This window comes from Photinus pyralis, unplaced genomic scaffold (genome assembly GCF_008802855.1).
Source record: "Photinus pyralis isolate 1611_PpyrPB1 unplaced genomic scaffold, Ppyr1.3 Ppyr1.4_LG3a, whole genome shotgun sequence".
NCBI lineage: Eukaryota > Metazoa > Arthropoda > Insecta > Coleoptera > Lampyridae > Photinus > Photinus pyralis.
In genome coordinates this window covers 11,268,954-11,294,959 of record NW_022170509.1, presented here as the reverse complement: position 1 = coordinate 11,294,959, position 26,006 = coordinate 11,268,954, and the positions used below count along the sequence as shown (strand labels likewise).

Sequence of the window (26,006 nt, the reverse complement as noted above, 5' to 3'; positions counted from 1 at the left end):
CGCACATTTTTTCGGACGATTGGACTTCAGCCCTTTTTTAAGCAATCGGTGCAAAAGCGATCAATTCTTGACGCGTATTTTTCTACGGTGTCACCCGGGTTTTCATCTTTTTCACGGTGTGAATCGGTTCTTTTTCGAACGACCTAATTCCTACCACCTTCATCTTTGAACAGCCAAATTTTGAAGAAACCTGAGACCGTCCTGTATATATAAATTCAACCCTACACTTAATTTGGAAGAATCTATCCTTAAAACCATTTCAGCTACTAAACTTAATTTAAAATCATATATAATGAGAGACCCTAATTAAATGTACCGTTACACGTACATTGTATGGGGCAGTACTGATACTGAAAGAGGTAAGTCGCTATTAGACTACTTAGTCTTTAAGAATCTACAAATAGCCAATAAGAGTAATAACATAACCATCACTGACGTTAGAATGGCGGCATGTGACATAATTGCGTACGTGTGTCGAAAAAGATATCTTGCTTTGTTTGATCACACGTATATATTATAACTTTAAATCCTGACCTGAACAACTATCCTCGATAACATTTTGAAAAATTATGGTAAATTTTATGTTTTGGCCTGCCCGTGATACGGTTTGACATGAAGCAATTCTAACTGCATATAAAATGTTATCGAACCAAGCTATTTAAATTTTGATTGTGCAGCTCAATTCTCATTCGTTGCACATTTAGTGGACTACACTGTATATGATAAACAGACAATAGGTACGGTATCCACCATGCATGCAGTACAAATGACGTGACATGAAAAAAGTGAACGCCTTTATCGGCTTTCGTGATACCGCTTATCGTGAGACCGTAACATGACCGGCCTGAGCGCTGCCGGTTTCTTGTGTAATGTTTAACACGGTCTTCTTTAACACAAATTACATTCGCGATCTGTAAATAGTTTTTAATTTCATTTTTTTCTTTCTTACGAAATTTCTAGTACATCCAGTATTACATCTGCACCAAAATATCGACTAAATCTTCCATTAGGTACGTAAAATTTAAATCAGCGATTAGTGGGTCTGTCAAAATCTTATATAGGGGGAGGGTCCATTATGACCTTTTAATGGTAAGAGGGTTAATTTAAGACTTTTGTCAATTAAATTCATTATCTATTACAGATTTAGGCATCGAACAATAAGAACGGCTTGCCAAAATGCCGGCTGTTCGTGGGGATGGCATGCGGGGCCTTGCCGTGTTTATCTCCGACATACGAAATTGTAAGCGGTATTTGATAGCCAACACATTATCCTCATCATCTTTATCTTAGGTAAAAGTAAGGAGGCTGAAATCAAACGAATTAACAAAGAATTAGCTAATATACGTAGTAAGTTCAAAGGAGATAAAACGTTGGACGGATACCAGAAGAAAAAGTATGTTTGTAAATTATTGTTTATATTTCTGCTCGGACATGACATTGATTTCGGTCACATGGAAGCCGTCAATCTCTTATCTTCGAATAAATACTCAGAAAAACAAATCGTAAGTAAATTGTCTTCGGATGATTTAATAACCTCTCTCTCGATTTAGGGTTATTTATTTATCTCTGTACTAGTAAATACCAATAGCGAACTGATCAAATTAATAATACAGAGCATTAAAAACGATTTGGCCTCAAGAAATCCCATACACGTTAATTTAGCATTGCAGTGTATCGCTAACATTGGAAGTAGGGAAATGGCCGAAGCTTTCGGGAATGAAATTCCGAAATTATTGGTTTCCGGGTAAACTTTCAACTTGTTCTAACTTTATTTTTATATCGTACCCTAATAGCGATACTATGGACGTAGTCAAACAAAGTGCGGCGCTTTGTTTATTGAGACTATTCCGTACTTGTCCGGAAATTATACCGGGAGGTGAGTGGACGTCGAGAATAATTCATTTGTTAAATGACCAACACATGGGAGTCGTCACCGCTGCTACTAGTCTTATAGATGCTTTAGTAAAAAAGAATCCGGAGGAGTACAAGGGGTGTGTTTCTTTAGCGGTATCTCGTTTAAGTCGAGTAAGTAGCCGCGTGCCATCCCGAATTTTTAAGCTGATATCATTTTCCAGATTGTGACAGCTAGCTATACGGACTTGCAAGACTACACTTATTATTTCGTTCCTGCACCTTGGCTTTCGGTTAAGCTGTTGAGACTCCTACAGAATTACACACCTCCAGGTGAGACGGTTATTACCAAATTCTTCCTTTTATTGAAATTTTACACGCCTAAAAGTGTCTCATTGAATAGCTGCGCTTTTAATAAACCGATACAATGAAATATCGAAGGATTCTCAGTATTACCATGACTTTTTTTTAAGATAATGCTCTTATCTTAATGCCCATCACATGAATTTGATGCATTTTTGGTCACTATATGTATTTTGTAAGATTAAAATAGTGATGGTAATATTGAGGATCCTTCGGCCTTTTTCCCAACGATCTCGGTGTAAGAATAATGATTTTGACATGTTTTGATCAAAGCCACATGGCCTCAGAAAAAGAATTGAACATCTTTGAATCACACGCTGTTATCAAATGTGCATGTGATGTACTCTTTCAGCATCAAGATAATGCGTTTGAATGCTTTTACAACTCCAAATTCATGTATAAAGTAGGTATAATTTTGGCTACATTTTGCTCTAAAACTTTCGACCTAGACCGCAGAAAAGAGTTATATTGAATTTTTAGCGCATTTTTTAAGAATTAAAAAAAATGTCCCAAATTATATAATTTTATAAATAATATTAATTAAATTAAAATATATTAAAAAAATGTGCCAAATTCTTGACAGAAAAGCTTCCTAGCGTTCTTCACCGTTTAACGTGATCGCACGCTTGTTTTTTACTTTTGTTTTTTAACTTTGACATTTTTTTACCAGTTTTTTTGTAATAACACCTGGCACAATATTTGTAGGTTGTACACAGAAAAATAAGGTCTTTCCAATAACTTAATAAAAATTTTAGGTTGCTATTTGAAAAAAAAAGTTCGATGCCGTTGAGGCGCTCCAAAATTTTTTTTCAAAAATTTGGCTCGTTATTTTTCGTTTCAGTTTGGCTAATATACAAATCCAAAATTTGAACAAAATCCGTCGAGCCGTTACCTCGAAAATTGCCAACGTACGTACATACATACAGACGGAAAAAATTTTATTCTTTAAAAGTTGCTTAAAATGATCTAAAACGGTGATCGCAATAGCCACCTAGGTGGCGCTAGGACCTAAAAACACACATTAAGGAAATATAGGAATAGTATGTAATTCACACTTACCAAAATAGCTAATGATGCCACAATAGTCAACGCTATCCAAAAAAAACCAGGTGTCAAATTCTTGACAAGAATAGCTTCCTAGCTGAAACCAAAAATTGCCAACATATGTACGCACTTACAGACGGGAAAAATTTATTCTTTAAAAGTTGCTTAAAATGATCTAAAACGTCAACATTTGATGAAATTTTGAAATGTTCAAAAAACAGCTATCGCAATAGCTATGTTCCATAAATAAGAAAATGACATTTCTGCGCATGCGCAACACGATTTTTGCGCATGAATTTTGTTTGCTTTTATTAAAGGGACTTACCATAGAAATTTCGTTTAAATTGCTTCTTTACAAGATCGTTGAGTTTTGCACATATGCAACACAATTTTTTGACTTTGACAATTTTTTTCTCCATTTTTTGATAATATAACCCGGCCCAATTTTTTGTAGGTTGTACACAGGAAAATAAGGTCTTCCAAATAATAGAATAAAAATTTTTGGTTGCTATTTGAAAAAAAAAAGTTCGATGCCGTTACGGCGCTCCAAAATTTCTTTTCAAAAATCCGGCCCGTTATTTTTCTGTTCGGTATGCCTAAAACATATATACAAAATTTCAACAAAATCCGTCGAGCCGTTTTCTCAGAAAATTGCCAACAAACGTACGTACGTACATACAGACGGAAAAAAATTTTATTCTTTAAAACTTGCTTAAAATGGTCTAAAACGTCGACATTTGATGAAATTTTGAAATGTTCAAAAAACGGCTATCGCAATAGCTACCTAGCACATGCTAGGAAGCTAAAAAAATGGGTTGAATACGAGTGGGTTGTGATAACGTGATGTGTTTGTGAGAAGAAAGAGTTTTGTGTTTTTTAGCGCATTTCCACAAAAATTAAAAAATGCGCTATTGTGGCCATTTTGTCCGTCCGCTCGTTCGTTGAGACGCTACTAGTTCTTTATCTTAAGAGCTATTGTTCTACTTTTTTCGCTATTTGGTTCGTTATGGTGTCGAGACTTGCACCAAGGAAGGAATTTTTTCTGCGTTTATTGCTAAAAAAGTTATTGTAAAAAAACCAGCAAACCGTTTGTACATGTTCCATAATTTTACACTTTTGCCGTTTATTAACGATCTTAGAGATCGTTGATCTTAGAGATCGTTTATAATTTTGTCTTGCTGTCTGTCGTCTGTCTGTTGGTCTGTCCGTCTGTTCCTTTGTCTGTCTGTCCCTCTATAGTTCGTTTCACCAATAATTTAACATTTCTCATTAGGCCGTTAAGTAGCGGGAATTTCCACTGCGACATTTAAAACAATAGGATAATAGCCCCCAAAGTCAGCGGTTCTCAATAAAATTTTAATGTTGCAAACGCCAAATTGTAATTGGGAAAACTACTTGGAATGTGTCTACCTATTTAATTAATACATTAATATGGTATCAACACGATTATTGTCGTTAATGTCCTATGGACGCATTCCATAAGGAACTACCTCGGGAACTACATTTTAAATATATCGATTATTAAGGAAATGGGCCGCTTTATACGAGCACTACAATTTGGCGTTTGAAACATTAAACTTTTATTGAGAACCGCTGACTTTTAGTTAAATGGTTATAGTTAAATCCTACTGTTTTAAATGTCGCAGTGGGAATTCCCTCTACTTAACGACCTAATGAGAAATGTTAAATTATTGATGAAGCGAACTATATCTGTCCGTGTGAACGATAACTTTGGTTAGAAATGTCCGATCGCTTTGACATCTCCGTTAGTTATGAACTAAATTGCATAAAATTCAATACGGGCATAGCAAGTACCAACTTTGTTATCTATGGAAGCATTTAATTGAAATTTGATACATAGGTGCTTGGAATAAAGGAAAATCTAACGTTAGTTCCAAATGTAGGTTTGCGCATGCGCAGTGGCAACTTTCTTATTTATGAATGCATTGAAATGAAATTCTTATAAACAGAAATTGAAGTAGCACGTCAAAAATGGATTGCACATATGCAACGCCTTCTTTCATATTTGTGGCCGGATTTTTACGATTTTAACAGAAGTTGCATCTTACAAATGGGAAATGAATGCAAGTGGAAATGAATACAAGTGGAAATGCGCTTTTTGTAAATCATTTACGATTACTTTTTTAACTTGTTTCTCTTCACTGGGTTTGGTTCACTGGGTTTGGCTGTAGGTAGTGTAGGTGGTATACTGGCGTGAGGGACTGCGTTATCACTAGGCAATGGGTGACATGTTGCACTGTGTTGCTAACGAATTGGGACCCGTCGCTGTATAACCATCATGGCATCCGATCACGGAGGAAAATTTTTGCGATGAGGATTTCTGGGCACGTTTTCCTGTCTGCTTGTACGAGGGCAAAGAGTTCTACCCATAGGGTGGCATCATCTTCCACTTTAAGAATCCATTTTTCTCTATCGCTCCTTCTCGGAGTGGGCCAAAAGGATCGACGGAGAATTTGCAATAATCCTGCTGGTTTTTGATTTGTCCTTTTATACCGTTGGCAGTCCTGGCAATTTTTAACATATTTCCCTACTTTTTTTTTATGCCGGTCCAATAATACATGGCGGCTATTGTTTGGTCGGCTCCATAATATTGGGCTGTGGGTAGGTCATGAAATTCGTGTAGTACTGCGGGACTACCAACGGCGCACAGTGGAACGGTTTAGTGTAAGGTCAGAGACATAGATGATGAAATTATGTTTACATTTTTACTATCTAACTTGCAGAAATATTTAGAAAAAAGACCATTTGTTATTACCTTATTATAATTTTTGGGATTTTATTATCCTCATTCGTAAAATATTTGCTACAAGTGCAGCTTATCACAAATTTCGATAATATTTATATGCACTGCCAATAAATAGTAAATATACAAAAACCGTCAAAGAACATTTTTGAAATCAGTGCATATTTTTAATTCATAATTACCAAATCTTGCTTAATATTTTTCAAACTGTTTGCTTGAACAAGTTGTTTGGTTTAGCAGAAATATGATAATAATAATAATGAACTAGGTAAAAACACAAACTACAAAGTTTTGGGAACTAGAACACTCGAGATTCGACAGGATTCGCTCTGCCATTAATATTAATATAATCAATATAGTGTATTAATTATGAAAAAAATGAAATTTATCTGCTACAATCTGCAATTAAGGTTGCTATGCAACCAAAAAGAGTTGAGTGTATACGTATGCAAAATGTTTTTAGCAGTTCATTACAGCAAAAGTATTCGAGTTGTCAAGTAGATTTTCTAATAAATTTAATATATCTGCGACAGAGAACTCGGTGCAAGCTTTAGGGGGGGTCCATACTATCTGTCGGTCTGTCTGTAAACACGGTAACTGACAAACTCTTGGACCGACTCCGTTGAAACTTTGCACAGACCTATATGTCACATGTAACACGCATCTATTGAAGATGAGTCAAGTCCAATGACCCCGTAGGGTCACACCTAGGGTTGCAATCCGTCCGGGTTTCCCCGGATTTGTCCTAGTTTAGGGAGCGTCCGGGCGGGCTTTCATTGGTAGTCTGGGTTTTAGGCTACTGACACATCTATGAGTGGGCGAATTCAATCAATCAATCAATCAATATCTTTATTATGTCCTAGTGATTTGAAGATTACATACATTCGTCATACACATAATTGAAAAATCAACAAATAAGTAAAAAACTAGAAATAATAATCTGGAATTACGGAGTTGACCTGGCAAAGAATTCATTTAAATTATAGTATGGGTTTTCTACCAGGTATCTCCTTATTGCTCTTTTAAACGGGTAATAAGGTAAGTGTTTAATGGTCTTTGGTAGGTAATTGTAGATCTTAATGGGCATGCAAAGGGGACTGTTAGTTGTTGTATTCAGTCTATGTTGTGGAACCCTAATTTGGTCAAACCGTGTATTGTAGGCGTGTGCGATGTTGTATTTGTTTGTGAATTGAGGCTTCAACTTATGTACATAACATGCCGCTTCAAAAATATACAATGAAATAACCGTTAGTAATTCGAGCTGAGTGAATATTGGTCTGCAGGTTGTTATTGAAGAAACTCTTGATATAGATCGGACAGCTCGCTTCTGTAGAAGCAGAGTGTTGTATGTCTGTGGGCTGATTCCCCAGATGATTATGCCATATCGCAGTCGTGACTCAATTTCGGCGTAGTAAATGGTCATTAGGGTCTCCAGAGATAAAATGTTTCTAAGTTGCTTGATTTTATATGTTGCCTTTGATATATTTGCGTTCAACAATCGAATGTGCTCCTTCCATTTTAGGTTGTCGGTAAACACCATACCAAGTATCCTTATGGATTCCGTATGTTGGATAGGCGAATTCATTATTTGAATCTGAGCGTCTGTTCTCTTATTTTGCAATGAGGACAAATTAAACAGCGTAGATTTGGTTTTAGATTTGTTTAAAAACAATTTGTTAGCAGTTAACCACTTATAAACGTGACTTACTGCTAAGTTAGTTTGGGCATCTAAACAACTATGATTTCCACTGACCAAGAGGTTAATATCGTCCGCATACAACATAACTTCTGCATAATTGGCCATGTAGTAAACGAGATCATTAATATATATGTTGAATAAAGTAGGCGATAAAACTGCTCCCTGCGGAACTCCAACTGTAATGGGTAAGGTCTCTGAGAAAACTTGCTGTTTGATATTGCTACACCATGTTGGTATGCGAACAACTTGGGTCCTGTTCGATAAATACGATTTGAACCATTTAAGTGTGGTACTCCGTATACCTGCCCAATCCAATTTTTGTAGTAAAATATCATGATCTACACAGTCGAAAGCACTGCTTAAGTCACAGAATATTCCCCTAATGCCGAGCTTTCTTTCAAGTGAGAGGAGAATGTTTTCGTATATTTCCTTAGTAGCAGTTGTGGTTGATTGTTTTTGACGGAAGCCGTGCTGTTTATTTGAGATGATATTAAATTTTGCAATAAAAGAAGTGATCCTTTCTTTCATAGCATACTCTAAAATTTTTCCTATAGAGGACGTAAGCGAAATCGGTCGATAATTTACAGTATTTGAGGGCCTTTTTTGAAAATCGGGGATACCACTGTTTTCTTAAAGCAACTTGGAAATGTTCCGGAAAGTAGGGAAGAGTTAATTAAATGAGTAATGATGTTGATAATGCTAAGTTTCACTTGTTTTAATAATTTAGGGGAGACGTCGTCAAGTCCAGGCGAGCTGTTGGAGTTTATGTTCTTAAAGAGGTTGAGTACTTCTTCTTCAGAAAATGGAGACATGAAGATTGAGTGTTTGCTGATTTCCAGATGGGATGTTGGAAGATTAATATTTGGTATTGATTCTCGAAGTCGTATGGGTGCATTATAAAAGAACTTATTGAAGATCTCGGCTATCTCTGAAGGAGAAGTAACAGGTACTCCCCGCTTATCTTTAAGTTCAATGGTTTTATGGGGCTGAGTTTTTCTTTCACTTAGCGAATTGAGGACTTTCCACGTGGCTTTACTCGTATTTTCCGCATTCCTAATAAAAGAGTCATAGTAATGTCTTTTTGTGGTATTTACAAGATTCCTGTGAATTTTTTTCATTACTTGATACCTGTTCTTTAGTAGAGGAAATTGTTTTTGCAGGACATACATATCGTTCAGCTTAGCATTTGACTCTCGGATTTGAGTCGTGATCCAGGGTTTAGTGTTTGGATTCTGTCGAAATTTTTTTAACGGAAAACATATATTGTGGTAATATTGAAAGGTAGTAATGAAATTGTGAAATTTTGCATCGATGTCGTCTACGATATAGATTTCAGACCAATCTTCGTTTGTTAAATACGATGAGAAGCGCTCAATGTTCTGTTTGGAGAAGCATCTTCGTAGCATGTCACTTGCATGATGGTTTGGAGTCATTTGTAGACTACAGGTAATTGTAATTACTCGATGATCAGAAAAATAAACGTCATGTACCTCACTTTCTATTGGTATAGATGCATTAGTACAGACGTTATCAAGTATCGAGCTAGCATATTTGCTTACTCTTGTGAACGTGTGAACTGTTTCTAGAAGATTAAACGACATCAAAAGGTCTTTTAATGCCCTGTATTTTCCATCATTTGCTCCAAAGTTTACATTGAAGTCGCCTACCAAAAACAATGCTATATTCGGTTCGTAAACATAATCTATTACTGCGTTCAAGTAGCGAAGAAAAGCTTTATAGTCTCCGGATGGAGATCTATAAATCGTATTATAATTGTGAATTTTAAGCACCCGAAATGACCTTTACACGCACATATTTCCAGTATTTTATCACTGCATTGGTGCCACATTAACATCAGACCGTGCCCAAATTGCACATCCACCACCTTTTGCGCATTGTCTATTGAAAGCACTAATTATATTATATTTAGAGATTTTACATATGTCTAATTCATGATTTGTTAACCAAGTTTCAGTCACACACAAAAATATTGGTTCGTTAATACCTGCAAGTCATTCACTTTATTCTTTAAACTTTGAATATTTAATAATATTAGAAATGTCGATGACAAACACTGGGATTCCGCGATTATATTGGTTAGGTTGGAGTATTCCGGTTGACCAGCCGGAATAAAAAATTGTTCATGCGTGTGCCTTTTGGCCACAGATCTGGTTTTTTCAATGCCTCGAATTGATCGCTTGGAACTGAGACTCTGAACGAGCTGTAATCATCAGGGCGTTTTGCATTTAATTTTTCACATTTTGCTTCTGCGAAATTGTTGTCCGCTAAGTACTTAATTATTTGAGCCGTCGTAACGGTGGGATCTAAATTGTAGACATGCAAGTGGGAAAAATTTTTTGCCGCTTTAATGGTTGTATCTTCACCTGAGCCTTCCAGTATAGGTTTTTTTTGATTTTTTCCTTCTTGTGACTTCAGTAAACCCCTCCGAATCCATTTGTGAACCTCGTGGAAACATTTGACTTGCATCTCTTGAGGATGTATTGCTTTTAATTGAAAGATGAGTATTACTGTTGGGATTCGGTTGTTGTACAGTAGCATTTGCTACTGTATTGATTTGCTGATTGGCATTTACGATTGGACTTAACGCTAGTCATTTTAATTGGTTGTGTAGTTAATTCAGGTGGAAATTGATACCCTGCAGTTATTGCAACATTATCATTATTGGGTTTTTTAATGTTTTGAATATTTTGCCGGCCTGTATCTGTTGTGATAGTAGACGCGACCTTCGAGTACGATACGGTTTGTGGTTTGCATACGCTTTCGTTGAGCTTATGTATTTCCAATTTGACATGACGATTTTCTAATTTAAGTGAATTTAATTCATTCTTCAGAGCTACCACTTCCGGGAGGAAGAGATTTTTGAAGACGTATTCCATGCTTTGTTGGATTAAATCGGGAATGGTAGTGTACAATTCTGCGTTCCTACTTACATATTCGGGTACGCAAGTTGACACATCACTCTTATTAGAGCATAAATTGCAGCACCATTGGTTAATTTGACCGGTGTTTTTTAGTTCCATCATTTTGTTTTCACTTATATCCACGCATTCGATATGAAAACAATTTAAACAAATGCCTGTGCATTGAATAAAGTTCCCACAATTCGTTATAGAATTATCACAAACACGACACGCGCGCGCCATGTCTGAACTCCAATTAAAAATCTTTAAAATTTTAAGCGCAAATCAGCTTTGGTTACAATTTTTTAAAACACTGAATGCTCATTTATACTCAGAGTTATTGAAAATTGCCTAGTACTTTTTTTGCATTCCTGCTCATAATGCCAATGTTGAAACAATATTTTCACTAGTGGCATAACAGTGGACAAAAGAAAGAAATTTATTGAGTATTGAAACAGTCTCGTCAGTGATAAAAATAAAGTACAATTTCAAAGACTATAAATAGTGTAGATTTTTAAAGATATTCTAAAGGCTATTGGAAAGACGGATAAATACCGAAGATCTAAAAAGTAAATAGTTCCTTAAACATTTTATTTTATTAAAAGACCAAATTTTTGTTTTATTTAAAAATTATTGTTATTAGCTTTAGTATTTTATTTTGTTAAAAAAGTATATTGTTGCTTCATTTAAATAATTTAAAAATGTAGGTACCGTTGCTGATTCCTAACAGTTAAAGAAGATTTTGTTTGGTGATAAAGTACGCTTTGTTTTATTTAGAAAAATAAATTGTTTGTGTTATTTCTTTAGACAATATTTTTTATCAAATTCATTTGATATGTCCGGCTTTATAATCCCTAAATCCGGGGTTTTCACGCTTCCTGTCCTAGTTGGCAGAGTTTTGAGATGGCAACCCTAGTCACACCGAGGGCATGGTGTGCCGCTTTGGAAGATCTGCTTTAGACGGGGTTTATTTCTTATCTCTATGTTACTCATTAGTTTGGGGTTTGCGTTGTTTGTTAGTCAGAATTGATGATAAGTAGTTTAAATAGTTTTCGAGGTAGTTTTAATTTTCACACCCTTTAGTATTCATTGCTCTTTGTGTTTTCTTTTCGGTTCGCCAAAATTTTTTTAATTTTTACACCAAACATATATTTTAACTTTGTCAATGTTGCAATATTTTTGAAGTGATATTTACCTAAACAATTAAAACTAACAAAAATAGAACCAAATTTGTATACTAAACTTGGCTACAGACTGCAATTTAAAGTTATTAGGGTCCCAGAAAAATGAATATACCTAAATTATGAAACCTACCAAATTAGTTGATATTATATGTATAAATTTTACTACTATTAGTTTTTCCATGCTGTTAATTTAAGTTTTAAATAATAATATTTAATGTAAACATAAATATTTTGTAAAATATTGCAATGTCCCGGTGTCTTCATATAGCCGTTCCACTGCGCGGCGGCTCTTCAGTGTCGAGATCTTGAGTAAAACGGTATAGGATACCCTGAGATATGCCCTTTCAGTCCAGTGAAGGAAGTCAGGGTCGCTTGGTTTCTTGAAGTGTTCAATTATTTTTGGGATTTCGGTGTTTTCTAACTGGTCGTTTCGTATATCGCTGGCTGGGCGGATTGGAAGGTCAATGCTGATGGTGCAGATGAGGCCTGCGTGTCTGCGATGACGTTTTGCTTCCCTGGGGTATATTCGTAGCTTATGTTGTGCGCTTGGGTTGCTAGTGCTAGTGGTGGCAATGGCAGTGGAGTAGGTGGTAGTACCGGAAGGGTGTCCGCGAAGATAGAGTAGATCTCTGTGGCTAGGTGGTGGTCCTCGCATGAACTGCGGGCGAGTTTCTTCCAATTAGTCGCAAGTTTCGATATGTGGCGGTTCTCGGATCGTGGTGGGAGCGAGGAAATGTCGATTTCTTGCAACTTCCATGCCTGGATCGGTTCCGGTTTGTAGGATGAGAAAAGGTTCACAGCCGGGTTTGGTGCGAAAGCGTATAGCTCTGGTCGCCGACGGACCAGTCGGTGAACTTCCTTTGGTTTTCTGGGATGTTGAGGATGATACCGCCGTTTTTTCGATTCTTCGATTACTAGAAGATTCTTATATTTCAGGTCTGCAAGTGTTGGTTGGTTTTGCGGTGTCGCCATCTGCAGGGTGGCTGCGTGAGGGTGTTTGCAGGTGCCGCCTACTGGATTGTGGTTTCGTAGGGGCGTGCGTTATGTGGGTTGCGTATACGTAGGCGTAGAAACGGATTGTTACAAAGTGGATTTTCAAAAAACGCGACTGCACATCAATTTAAATTTGAGGAAGATCATTCTACAGCGCTAGGGTTGTTTGCTCTGAAATTTTTCATTGCAGGGGCCTTCTTTTCCAGAATATAGAACCATAATTTTTTTTAGATCTGATAGACATTCTTGGTCATCATTGGAAAGGCATTTAGACAATTATGTGATTTTAAAAGGCATAAACAGGGCGCGAATTAGCATCATTAATTCGGAGTACGTCCAATGAAATCTCAAACAAAGTGCTACTAAAGCCGTCGCACATGCGCTTATGAAAATTGTAGATTTTTATTGAAGTTGATTCGCGCCTGCGCAAATTTTCCGATTGAACTTATTTGTTTATATGTTTACAAAATTATGTCTTCTTCTAGCCGAAGATCCAGGCGTACGTGGTAGATTAAATGAATGCTTAGAAACCATCCTAAATAAAGCCCAAGAGCCACCAAAGTCAAAGAAAGTTCAGCATTCGAACGCAAAGAATGCCGTTCTATTCGAAGCTATTAGTCTGATCATACATAACGACAGGTAAATCTATCATTAACTATGGCTTAAAAAAAATGATTGCGTTTGTTTTAGTGAGGCTAATCTCCTTGTAAGGGCGTGTAATCAACTGGGTCAGTTTTTAAGTAATAGGGAAACAAATCTTAGATACTTGGCATTGGAGTCTATGTGCCATTTGGCGACATCTGAATTTTCTCACGAAGCCGTCAAAAAACATCAAGAAGTCGTGATCTTATCGATGAAAATGGAGAAAGATGTGTCAGTCCGGCAGCAGGCGGTAGATTTACTGTATGCGATGTGTGATAAGACGAATGCGGAAGAAATAGTACAAGAAATGCTGAATTATTTGGAAACTGCGGATTACTCCATTCGAGAGGAAATGGTTTTAAAAGTTGCAATCCTTGCAGAGAAATACGCTACAGATTATACCTGGTATGTAGTGATACTTGTTGCTATAAATGGTTTTTTAAGGTGGTTTGCAGGTACGTCGACGTCATTCTAAATTTAATTAGAATAGCTGGGGATTATGTATCCGAAGAGGTTTGGTACCGTGTAATACAAATCGTGATTAACAGAGATGAGGTGCAAGGGTATGCCGCGAAAACGGTATTTGAGGCTTTACAAGCTCCTGCTTGTCACGAAAATATGGTCAAAGTGGGCGGATACATTTTGGGGGAGTTCGGCAATCTCATAGCTGGAGATCAACGGTCATCGCCTCAAGTACAATTCCAACTGCTGCACTCGAAGTATCATCTATGTTCTCCAATGACACGCGCCCTTTTGTTATCGACGTACATTAAATTCATCAACCTGTTTCCAGAGATTCGTACTCAAGTGCAGGAAGTATTTAGACAGCACAGCAATTTAAGATCTGCCGATGCCGAATTACAGCAAAGAGCTTCAGAATATCTGCAATTGAGTATTATCGCTAGTGCGGACGTACTGGCTACGGTACTAGAAGAAATGCCTTCGTTCCCGGAGAGGGAAAGCTCTATTTTGGCAGTGTTAAAGAAGAAGAAACCGGGCCGTGTTCCGGAGAACGAAATTAAGGAAGGGAAGAGTCCTACGCCAATTACAAACCATACCAATGACACAAACAATACAAGGTATGACGCACGCAAGTTTTTGAATACCTGTGACAACTATACTGTACAACTGTAAAGTGACTCATTTCTCTTTTTAGCCTCGATTGTACAAATTAAGTCTTAATTCTCGCTTCTGACAACTGGTGTTACTGTTATGGTTCTTCCATGCACTGTGTCACTATTTTAAAACTACATGAAAGCTGTCAGGAAATTTGACACTGTTTAATGATGCTATGTGTAACGGCTTAGTTACTTTTTCAAAGGTCAAAGACTACACTTGCATAAAATAAAATTGAACCTCTACGGCACTGCCAACAAATTTTAATTTGACAATTAAAATTGAATTAAATTCTAAACAAAATTTTAAGTCAACCAAAGGAATGGTATCACTGAAATTAAATAAGCAATAAAACAAAATATCCAAAAATCCTTTCTTTCACACATGGGTCGATTCCTTTAGGAATATTAAAATTACTTCAAACGAAATTACTTATGCAAATTCCTAAAAATAATCGACTACTACTTTGTACAAATCAAAAAATTTAAAATAATTTGCAGTTATTGATGTGGGTATATTCTCTTCTAGTAACAATTAATCTTATCTCTCCTTAGAAAATGCCACTTTCTTTTAGAAATATGGAAACTGGTCGTTTTGATGGTACAATAGACTCCATGATGATTGCAAATCTAAGCCAACCGTCTTCAATTTCGCTCCAGATCATGATTATGCACCTTTCTGTTGTGTGGATATTATTTAATAGTCTTGTTGCAAGTAAATGCACTGATTATTGTCTTTAAAATCCCTGCTACATACAAACTTGTATTATTGCACAATCCAATGACGTCACTCAACTTTGAGAAACTTGCTTTAATCACGCGTTACTGTTAGCGGTCCGAAAAAAATTTGTTTATCACAATGACTTTTAATTTCAGTTTATTTAATCCTATTTATTTCAAAAGCGGTCCTCCGACTCGAAAATGATCCTTCGTGTATATTTTACCACTTGTAAATAAAAGGCCTTCCTACAAATCAGAATGCTAAAGATTTTTTCTTCGGCCCGAAATTTACTGTTAATGCACATGCATACAATTACAGGTAATTTGTTTAAATATCGCCACTTAAAGTAGTTGACGTTGTTTTGTTAAATTTTTGAAGAAATACTTCGTTCAAAATCCAAGTTTTAGTCTTTTCGTTCACTTTTTTATTTGATCCCATTTTGAAAACGATAGACTATGCAACAATCATTACAAAGAGACTGTTGTAATAAAAACATTTCCGATAACTTAAAAAAAAATAAGTTATAGGCTCTTATCTAAAAATTAAAACAATGCAATTTTTGCCCACAATTTAAAAACAAAAGACTGTAGAACAGGTTTGCAACATTGAGTTTATCAGAAAATGTTATATGATCAAAAGGAAGCTTTTTAAACAAAAAACTCATTTCAAAAATACCAGAGATATTAAAAGAAGATTGAAGTGATTTAAAAAAATTAAAAAAGATTGTTAAAGATTAAAAAAGGTTCAACTGATTCAAAAAATGTCAGATTTTTGAAGTCTCATCAAATTAAAAAAATGAGATTAGTCACCTAATGGTATGGTACGTTAGATTTTTGAAAAGAGAATTTACTATGCTGTCTGTTTAGATTAAAATATAGAAGGTGTTACATAATGCAACAATCATTACAAAGAAACTGTTATAAGAAAAACATTCCAGATAACTTAAAAAAAAATAAGTTATAGGCTCTTATCTAAAAATTAAAACAATGCAATTTTTGCCCACAATTCAAAAACAAAAGACTGTAGGACAGGTTTGCAACATCTAGTTTATCAGAAAATGTTGAAAATACCAGAGATATTAAAAAAAGATTGAAGTGATTTTAAAAAAATTAAAAAAGATTGTTAAAGATTAAAAAAGGTTCAACTGATTCAACAAAATTTCAGATTTTTGAAGTCTCATCAAATTAAAAAAATGAGATTAGGCACCTAATGGTATGGTATGTTAGATTTTAGAATGTACTATGCTGTCTGTTTAGATTAAAATATAGAAGGTGTTACATTATGCAACAATCATTACGAAGAAACTTTTGTAATAAACACATTTCCAAAGACTTAATAAACAAAGAAATTATAGACTTTTATCTAAAAACCGAAAAATGTAACTTTTGCTTATAACTCAAAAACAACCCAATGTGGCCATTCTGTACACAGAAAATAATGTTTGAAATTGCTTATTAAACCCTATTAACGGCATTTTGTAAAATGAAAGCTTGACTTTTGATCATTGCAAAAATCAGTTTTGCGCATGCGCAGATTGCGCAATGCCAAATTTATGGAGACATTTTTAGGAAATAAACATAGATGTTTCTTGTAAAAAAAATATCTTACATAGCTATGGCCTTTGGGAAGTACTGATCAATTCATGGAAAATGCGCTAAAGTTACTCGCTTTAGGGCGAAAACCTTTTTAGCGCATTTCCACAATAAAAAAAAATGCGCTATTATGGCCACTTTGTCCGTCCGTCCGCTAGTTTTTTATCTTAAGAGCTATTGTTCTACTTTTTTCGCTATTTGGTTCGTTATGGTGTCGAGTCTTGCACCGAGGAAGGAATTTTTTCTGTACCGCTTACAAAAAAAGTTATTGAAAAAAAAACAAAAAACCGTTTTTTACATGTTCCACATATAATTTTGCATTGCTGTCTGTCGTCTGCCTGTTGGTCTGTCCGTCTGTTCCTTTGTCTGTCTGTCCCTCTATCTGTCCGTGTGAACGATAACTTTGTTTAGAAATGTCCGATTGCTTTTACATCTCCGTTAGTTATGAACTGAATTGCATGAAATTCAATATGGGCATAGCTTTAGCCATATAATACGCAATGCCAAAAGTTGAGTTGAATCGATTCAAAATTCACAGTGCCCTTTTCGCATCTCGACCATTTATAAACCGAATTGCAAACTTTTTTAATTACAAAAGTATTTAAATGAAATTTGATACATAGCTACTTGGAATAAAAGCAAATTTAACACCAATTTCAGAATTTGGTTTTGCGCATACGCAGTGCCAACTTTCTTATTTATGGAGGGATTTAAATGAAATTTAATAAATAGCCACTTGGAATAAAAGCAAATGTAACGCCAGTTTCAAAATTTGGTTTTGCGCATGCGCAGTGCCAATTTTTTTATTTATGGAAGCATTTAAATGAAATTTGATACATAGGTGCTTGGAATAAAGGTAAATCTTACGCCAGTTTCAAAATTTGGTTCTGCGCATGCGCAGTGCCAACTTTTTTAGTTATGGAAGCATGTAGATGAAATTTTGTACATAGGCACTTTGAATAAAGGAAAAGCTAATGCCAGTTTCCAAATTTAGGTTTGCGCATGCGCAGTTCCAACTTTCTTATTTAGAAAAACATTGAAATGAAACTCTTCTTATAAACTGAAATTGAAGTAGCACGTCAAAAATGGATTGCACATGTGCAACACTATCTTTCATATTTGTGGCCGGATTTTGACAATTTAAACAAACGTTGCATCTTACAAACAGGAAATGAATGCAAGTGGAAATGCGCTTTATGTAAATCGTTTACAATTACTTTTTAACTTGTTACTTTTTATTAAGGTTATTTGCGCTTTTTCCACTTTACAAACAGTAGTCACTTCACAGAAATGTGTACGCTAGTGTTGTCACTGTCATTGTCATGTATTAATTTACATTAATTTATCTAATTTTACCAACAGTTCTGTCTCCGGCGATTTACTGGGACTGTCAACGCCACCTACATCACAACCTCCATCCAGTAACACTGGTGTTTTACTAGATGTTTTAGGAGATGTATACAATTCTAAACCTCTAACGAATAATACTAATAATACTCAACAACAGAATCTGTACAACCCTAAGAAGTAAGATTATTCTTACAGTCAAAGTCAAAACCGAACCAACTTGGGTACGATCGCACTCAAGCTAGTTCGGTTGGAACTGTATAGCAAAATTTATTTTTTTTGTGTTTTAGATTCGTTTGTAAAAACAACGGCGTATTATTTGAAAACGAATTAATCCAAATAGGAGTTAAAAGCGAATTTAGACAAAATTTAGGTCGTCTCGGTTTATTTTATGGTAATAAAACTACATTCCCATTGCAGTCGTTCGTTCCTACACTTTTATGGTCTGATGATCAAGCTGCAAAGATGAGTATTCAAATGAAACCCGTCGAGCCGTTATTGGAAGCTGGCGCTCAAATTCAGCAACTTATCAATGCGGAATGTATAGACGATTATACAGGTACGTAAATTGGCGATAATTTCTTTGTTCAAAATTGTTAAAGCAGTTTCATCTTATGGTCATGAAAAATCTCAATGTCCAAATTAATCCCCTTTTCCTCCAACCAGGCATGTCAAACTCGCGGCCCACCGTTCTAAAGTCTGTGGCCCGTCATGATATTAGCAAATTATAAAATTTATTTGTACTGTTTGTCCTATTTTGGTTGAGATTCTAGTGTATCTCAGCTGTTTACATTAGGGACCTTTTTTTTGTGGAACCACCACAAACAGAATCATTCCAGCTATGTTTGTTTCTGAGATACAGGCTGAAAACAAGAATTTGAAAAATTTCATTTTTTGGGATATTATTATATCTGACTTTTGGACCACTGCTTCTGAGATTTGACCCAAAATTGGTATTTTTAAATGCAACACCCTGTATATCTTAACATCAATTTTAATTTTTTTTGCATTCATTTTCCTGATGTATCACAATCTATATTTTTTAGATTGTAGCTATGAAAATCAATAAAAATCTTATTTTTTACAGTTTTTAAATAGTAGGAAATGGATTCATGGAGATTTTGTTTTGTATTCATGGTAACTAAGGCAGCCGATACCAATCAATAAAAAGGGTAACGGTAGAAACATATCATTTCAAAATTTTTAATACTGTATAAAATAATATATAATTATACAAAAACTATAGGATGTGATATATCAATGTAATCGGGAAAAATAATGCAAAAAATTGACGTTCAGATATACAGGGTGTTGCATTTAAGACATACCAACTTTGGATCAATTCTTAGAAACAGTGGTCCCAGAAACAAATGTAGCTAGATTGTGGTATTAAAAGTTTCACAAAAAAGTTGCATAGGGTCTCTATCTTTAAAAACAACTAAGTTACACTGCAGTGTCAACCAAAATAGGACACGCGATACATTTTCGCGAGCGCGGACTAATGGTTTTATAATTATTCGTATTTTTTCGTTCTATTGCATTATTTTTAGCGTATTTTCCAACGAAGTTCGGTGCGCTATTGCAGCTAGGCATAGGAATTTTTTCCGATATATCGATAGGTATCGTTAGTTATCGATATATCGAATAACAATAGGTAGAGCTAAAAAATTCGATATATCGATAGATCGATAACTATTGATATATCGACACTAATCGATAAGTATCGATTATCGATACCTATCGATATGTCGATAACTATTGATATATCGATACCTATTGGAACGATAAAATTATGTTATTGTTGAGATTTCAACGAGCGCTACTATTTTTATTAATAAAATCCATTTTCGGGTTTACTCTCGTGTAAATTTACTATTTTTAGTTGCTCGACGTTTCGGAAACTTAACTTTGCTCCCTTTCTCAAGAGAAGCGCTACGTACATCATCATCCATGCCAAATAAACGCAGTAATAAAATCTTTAGAAAATAGATCTTTTCGTCTTACTGACGATTGCTCAAAAAAAGAAGCACTTCAAAAACTTGAACAAAATGTTGCATCAAAATGGCTACTCTTTAGATAAAATAAAGAAGACAATCAAAGGGTGTAATCATGGCCTATGTATCGGTATCTGATTGATGGTTACAGAGGACCAGTCACAAAAAAACAGAAAAAGCTAAGAACACTTCAAATTTAGATATACAGTTTCAATTGATTGACATTTACGAAATCTAACAAAAAACTCTTGATAAAGGTAGCAAAGAAACGTCGAGTAACTATTAATAGTCACTTTACACGAGAATAAACCGGAAAATGGATTTTATTAATAAAACTCGATAAGATAACTATCCCTGTCGACAACTATCGATACGTCGAATATTTCTCTCAAATGAGGCGTGCAATTACCGCTTAATTACAGCGGTAATTGCATTGTAGAAAGCTAAAGAGCCCTGCGATAATTGCACAGTTAATACGGCAAGAACTGCATTCGGTTATTTTCATATTTTGTTAAAAGAGCCCTCTTGTCTTGTCGGGCTCTTTCGCCAAAATATAAAAGTAAACTCATGCAGTTTTTAGACACGCTTTCAAAAAAATTATTGGTAATATTATATCGATACCTATATATTAAAAACTATCGCCATAACGAGAACTATCGATATACCGATACTTATCGATATAGCGACAGTTATCGATCTTTCGATAGTTATCGGTGTATCGATAACCATTGATATTTTGATAATTATCGGCATATCAATAAGTAAAATATATCGATAGGTAACTACCAGATACTTATATCGATAGGTGAAAACAGTTATCGCCCATCCCTAGCGATAACTATCGATATATCGATACCTATCGATAGTATTCATATATCGATAACTATCGAAATATCGATAACTATCGATATATCGATAGACAAATCGATAACTATTGATATATCGATAACTATCGACATATCGATCGATAACTATCGACATATCGATAGGTATCGATATATCGATAACCATCGATATTTCGATAATTATCGGCATATCGATAAGTAAAATATATCGATAGGTAAGTACCCGATACTTATCGATAGGTGAAAACAGTTATCGCCCATCCCTAATTGCAGCCACTTTCTCTGTCCGTCCGTCTGAGGCCTTAACTACTCCTACATTTTCAAGATAGATAGAAAAATCTTGTCGATTAGAGTGCGCATGCGCAGGCTGCGCAATATCAACTTTCTTGTTGATTAATATATTTTGTTGAAATTTCATCCACAGATAGTTCTAGTAACCATATCGCATATAGTAAAAAGAAGATGTGCGCATGCAGAGACTGCGCAATGGCAACTTTCTTTGAAATGTTAATTTTAACCAAAGATGCTTTTAGTGAAAGCAAACGTATCGCATATTGTAAACATCAGATTAATGCGCGCATGCGCAGGGTGCCAAATATCAACTGTCTTATTTATCAAAATATTTTTTTGAAATTTTAGACTTATCTCATATTGTAAACATTAGATGTGCTCATGCGCAGTCTATACGCATTCTGCGTACCCTTATTTATGAAGATATTTCTTTGAAATATTAACCATAGATGCCTCTAGTAAAGAAAAACATAGCGCACATACCCATGGCCTTTTGGGAAGTACTGATCAATGCATGGAAAATGCGTCAAAGTTACTCGCCTTGACACGCCTGGTCTAGACTATGATTTATGTTACTTCCTAAAGAAGCTCTAATGCCCCTTATAACTAACCTTTACAAAATTGAATAAAACAAAACTCGTTTAACCATTACAGATACTCCAAGTATGGTGATATCCTTTATTTACAACAATCTTCCTCAAAAAATTACGATAAAACTGCCACTCACAATAAACAAATTCTTTGAACCGACGGAAATGAATGGCGAATCATTTTTCGCCAGATGGAAAAATTTGGGAAGGTATACACGTCGTTTTGTGAATATTCGAGTATTAATATGCGGATATTTTGCAGCTCAAATCAGCAAAGATCGCAAAAGATATTTAAGGCGAATGGCGTAATGGATTTACAAGCGACCCGTACAAAACTCATGGGTTTCGGAATGCAATTGCTCGATGGTATCGATCCTAATCCCGATAATTTCGTCTGCGCTGGTATAGTGCATATGCGTTCTCAACAAGTGGGGTGTCTGCTTCGTTTGGAACCAAACAGAAACGCTCAGGTACTTGTTTTTCTTTGTTTATGTTTCTCTAATGTATTTGGTTTGCAGATGTATAGACTTACGGTGCGTTCTAGCAAAGAGAGTGTCTCGGTGGAAGTTTGTGATCTCCTAGCTGAACAATTTTAATGTAAAACAGTTCCCATTAGCAAAATATTCTATTCATTTGCTCTTAGTCATATACATATTTCACTCTCTGCGTTCATCAACAACATAACACTCTTTAGCCTGAAATCTTCCTTACTAAATTCATGTTGTACGTGTTACGAGATACTAAGGACCTATCATGCATGAATTGAGACAATATACTTGTGAATTTCAAATGTGCAAATGTTCTTGCCTGTGGATGTTTAAATGTTTATTAGCTCTTTACACTATTTTTATGTTCTAATCTATAGTAAAGATGGAGTTCAAAAGAGGATCAACAATTTTACGCACAGATGTTTTTATTTTAGATTTCGTTATAGTTGATAGGGTTCACTATTATTACGTTCTTTGGGTAATCGAGAAGTAAAACATGATCTACAAGCGCATATAATGCACTTTATTAAAATTACTCGTGTGATTTGGATTGTTTTTATATATACAAGGTGTTGCCGATCACGAAATGGTACCTATTTCAAATTTGATTTTCTGTTTGTCAGCAAACCGTTTCATGACCGTCAATTCTAGTCTGACTATTAATCGTAGTAATTTCACACTTTTAATTTTATTTTTAATAGTGTACCCTTTAATTGTTGTTTTATAATACTCCATACAGACATATCTCCGTGCTGTTACCAATTATTTTAAGCCATCGAAGCATATTGCTATTTGTATAATTTGAAAGGTGATACTGACATTTTCTGGTTAATCTATCTGTAGAAATGACGTTTTATTCTCGACTCCTTTACTGGCCACGTAGAATAAAATGCAGCGCTTGAACTCAATAGAATTTAAATGCTACATATATTATTGTATAAAAATAACGAGTATATAATTGGCAGTTTAAATTAAGTCATGTTAAAGGTCTATATGAATGCAAATGTTAACATGATGACTATATCATAGTTTTAAGACTTGAAATGGATTTCTGTTAATTTAATTGACATTTTTTTAATACGAAGTTATCGAACATTATTTCAAATCTAATAAATGTTATAATTTGTATATGTTCATTGTATAAATTATCTTATGTAGGTAGATGTAAATCTATACGATTCCAGTTTTATTTGTATTTTTTATATGTTATATTAGTATTGTGCATCATATTCATTGTATAAATAATATATGTAATATAGAAGGAAATATACTCATGAATTTTTAGCCCATTTTTTCAGAACTAAAAAAATGTGTTGTTCTATGTACTTTGTCAGTAATTGAAGTGCTTTTAAATGAATTTTTTTTAAATAAATCATAGCTATTTTGATGTCGACATTGTTGGAATATTTGAAAGTACGTCTTGTGGCGTATTTGCTGTATACCCTTAGAATCCGCGCTGCCTAGTTGCAGCTGACAAGTGTAATACACAGCCAACATTTCATTCGACAGTCGGCCATTGTTAATTTATTGCTAGTGCTGTCGTTTACATGCGTGTTTTTGTAAAGTCTACAGAAAGAGGAAGACATTACATTTGATGTTAGTTATTAGATTTTTGAAAAATAAATTGGGAGAGCTTAAAAGATCTCGTAAAAATATTACTAAAACACTGATGCAAGTGAAAATGCCACCATTGGCCCGTATGAATAAAAGTAAGCAAATGCTTATACTTGAAAAATTCAAAGTAAATACTTGTAAGTGCTCCTTCGCACTAGGCGACTTAGCAGCGCTGCTAAGCAGAAGGACAGGACGCAGTGCAGCGCTGCTAAACAAACCAGTATAAAGGGACACTTACGAGTATTTACTTTGAATTTTGCAAGTATAAGCATTTGCTTATTTTTATTCATACGGCCCATTGTTTCAAATGAGGTATCTCTGTCAAAAACTATACAATTGCTGACGAACGACATTGCATGTCTAAAGTCTGTAAACACAAAGCTCCTTATTCAATAAACTGATTCCACTGACCGCCGCCAGTCTCATTAAGTTGTCCACAACCTTTTTTTCGGCAACCTGTGTGCAGATGTGAAATGTGTCACGTTCTTTACAGTATCAATATCATGATAACTACATTAGGGTGCACATGTACACTGATAATTTAACATAGGTAGGTATTGATATTATATCTTACATTTTATCCAAGTTTTTTGTAATAAACATCCCAGTTTTTGTAGATTAAATAAAGAAAATAAATTAATAATTCTAATTAGTTACAAATTTTTTTATGATACGTTCCCGTAAAAACCTCGTGCCGGGCCCCACGTTGTTGCTGCTTCACGCGGTTTTTTTAACTTTTGTTTGTGTTTATTACTAATAATTCATTTATTGTCTATAGTCAAGGAACGTTGCGACCGGTATATGAATAGTTAACCACTCGAAAACTTCGCTCGTTAATAAAAAATGTGGGTTACTGTTTGGAAAAACAATTGTATGACGTCACGGCGCTAAAAACTCACATTAAAATAACACACTGCCAAAATTTTAATGAAATCAGTATAACCGTTTGACCGAAAAATATTTTAGTTTTTTAATTTTGATATTTTTTTGGAATAAAACCTAACAATATTTTTCCGGACCCTTTTTTTGTTTCCGTATCCCTTTTATACATCTCCAAAATTTGAACAAAATCCGTTGAGCAGTTATTTCGGAAAATTACCAATGTACATATGGAGTACATACAGACTAAACCTTGCAATAAGTTTTTTTTGTAAAGAAAACTATACTAAATGCAATAAAATTATTATTATTATGGAGTACATACAGACGGAAAAAAGTTTCATTTTTAAAAGTTGCGTAAAATGATGTAAAACTAACTTAAGGAGAGAGCCCATTTCGTTGCACTGGAAGTGACAGCTATTTTATTTCAGTTTCGCGGGTGTCACGTGTCACCTGCCGGCCCTCAGCGAAATACGTCACACGCTACTTGGTAGCGCTGCTGAGTAACACCACTAAGAAGCGAGCGCTATATTTTGTTTGCAACTTATGCGCCCCATGCAAGCCCATTCCACCAACAAACAGATCATAAAATGTTTTCCGTTCAGAATGCGCGTAGTCGAAGTCGTGCGTTTCAGCGGGAGTCGACCACTGCCCGCCACCGTGGGGCTTCTAAATCGGTGGTCGCGCTTGATTGAATAGCTCCATATTTTGAAACAATGTTTCTTCAAAACGCACCACCAAAGTAGTACCTATATTCACAGGGGAGCTCGACCAGGTAGCACTTAGCCATACATCAAATGCTCACTGTGCCTACCACCTTTCTTTCGCAACTAGGTTCAGAGCCCGTTCTTCTCAATAAAGAATAGAACTCTGTTTATCCTAAGTTGCTTCACCCTCCTCGGTTCCAGATAGCTGTCGTCAAGGAGCTAAGGTCTGTCTCTGGTCAGGGCGTTCCAGTGACAGACCACATGCTCTGTAGTTTCATCTGCCTCGCCACAGACGTGGACTGCCCACAAGCTCAAAGTGATAGTTGACCATCCGATTTAGAAACTTAGAAGATCCAGAGTGA

General features: G+C 35.3%; 1 protein-coding gene across 3 annotated transcripts; it reads left to right on the top strand.

Moving 5' to 3' along the window:
- The first annotated feature begins 815 nt into the window (after window positions 1–815).
- Window positions 816–23,728, top strand: LOC116165416 (AP-2 complex subunit alpha). 3 transcript variants are annotated; one of them, XM_031479848.1, is made up of 15 exons: window positions 816–1,010; window positions 1,062–1,089; window positions 1,142–1,240; window positions 1,291–1,502; window positions 1,551–1,744; window positions 1,794–2,025; window positions 2,076–2,184; window positions 13,305–13,458; window positions 13,510–13,866; window positions 13,917–14,540; window positions 18,252–18,416; window positions 18,527–18,795; window positions 22,021–22,165; window positions 22,219–22,426; window positions 22,475–23,728. In XM_031479848.1, the coding sequence occupies exons 3-15, from the start codon at window positions 1,177–1,179 to the stop codon at window positions 22,550–22,552; spliced, it is 2,811 nt and encodes a 936-aa protein (XP_031335708.1). In that variant the 5' UTR covers window positions 816–1,010; window positions 1,062–1,089; window positions 1,142–1,176; the 3' UTR covers window positions 22,553–23,728. The 3 variants fall into 3 exon arrangements, with proteins under 3 accessions (XP_031335708.1, XP_031335707.1, XP_031335706.1); XM_031479847.1 differs by lacking the exon at window positions 1,062–1,089; XM_031479846.1 differs by having other exon boundaries at window positions 816–1,089.
- The last annotated feature ends 2,278 nt before the right edge of the window (window positions 23,729–26,006 follow it).

Coding starts and splice junctions, on each gene's coding strand:
- LOC116165416 (XM_031479847.1), top strand. CDS start 1,177: ATGCCGGCTGTTCGTGGGGATGGCATGCGGGGCCTTGCCGTGTTTATC. Junction 1,241..1,290: donor TATCTCCGACATACGAAATT/GTAAGCGGTATT, acceptor TCTTTATCTTAG/GTAAAAGTAAGGAGGCTGAA. Junction 1,503..1,550: donor AATACTCAGAAAAACAAATC/GTAAGTAAATTG, acceptor CTCTCGATTTAG/GGTTATTTATTTATCTCTGT.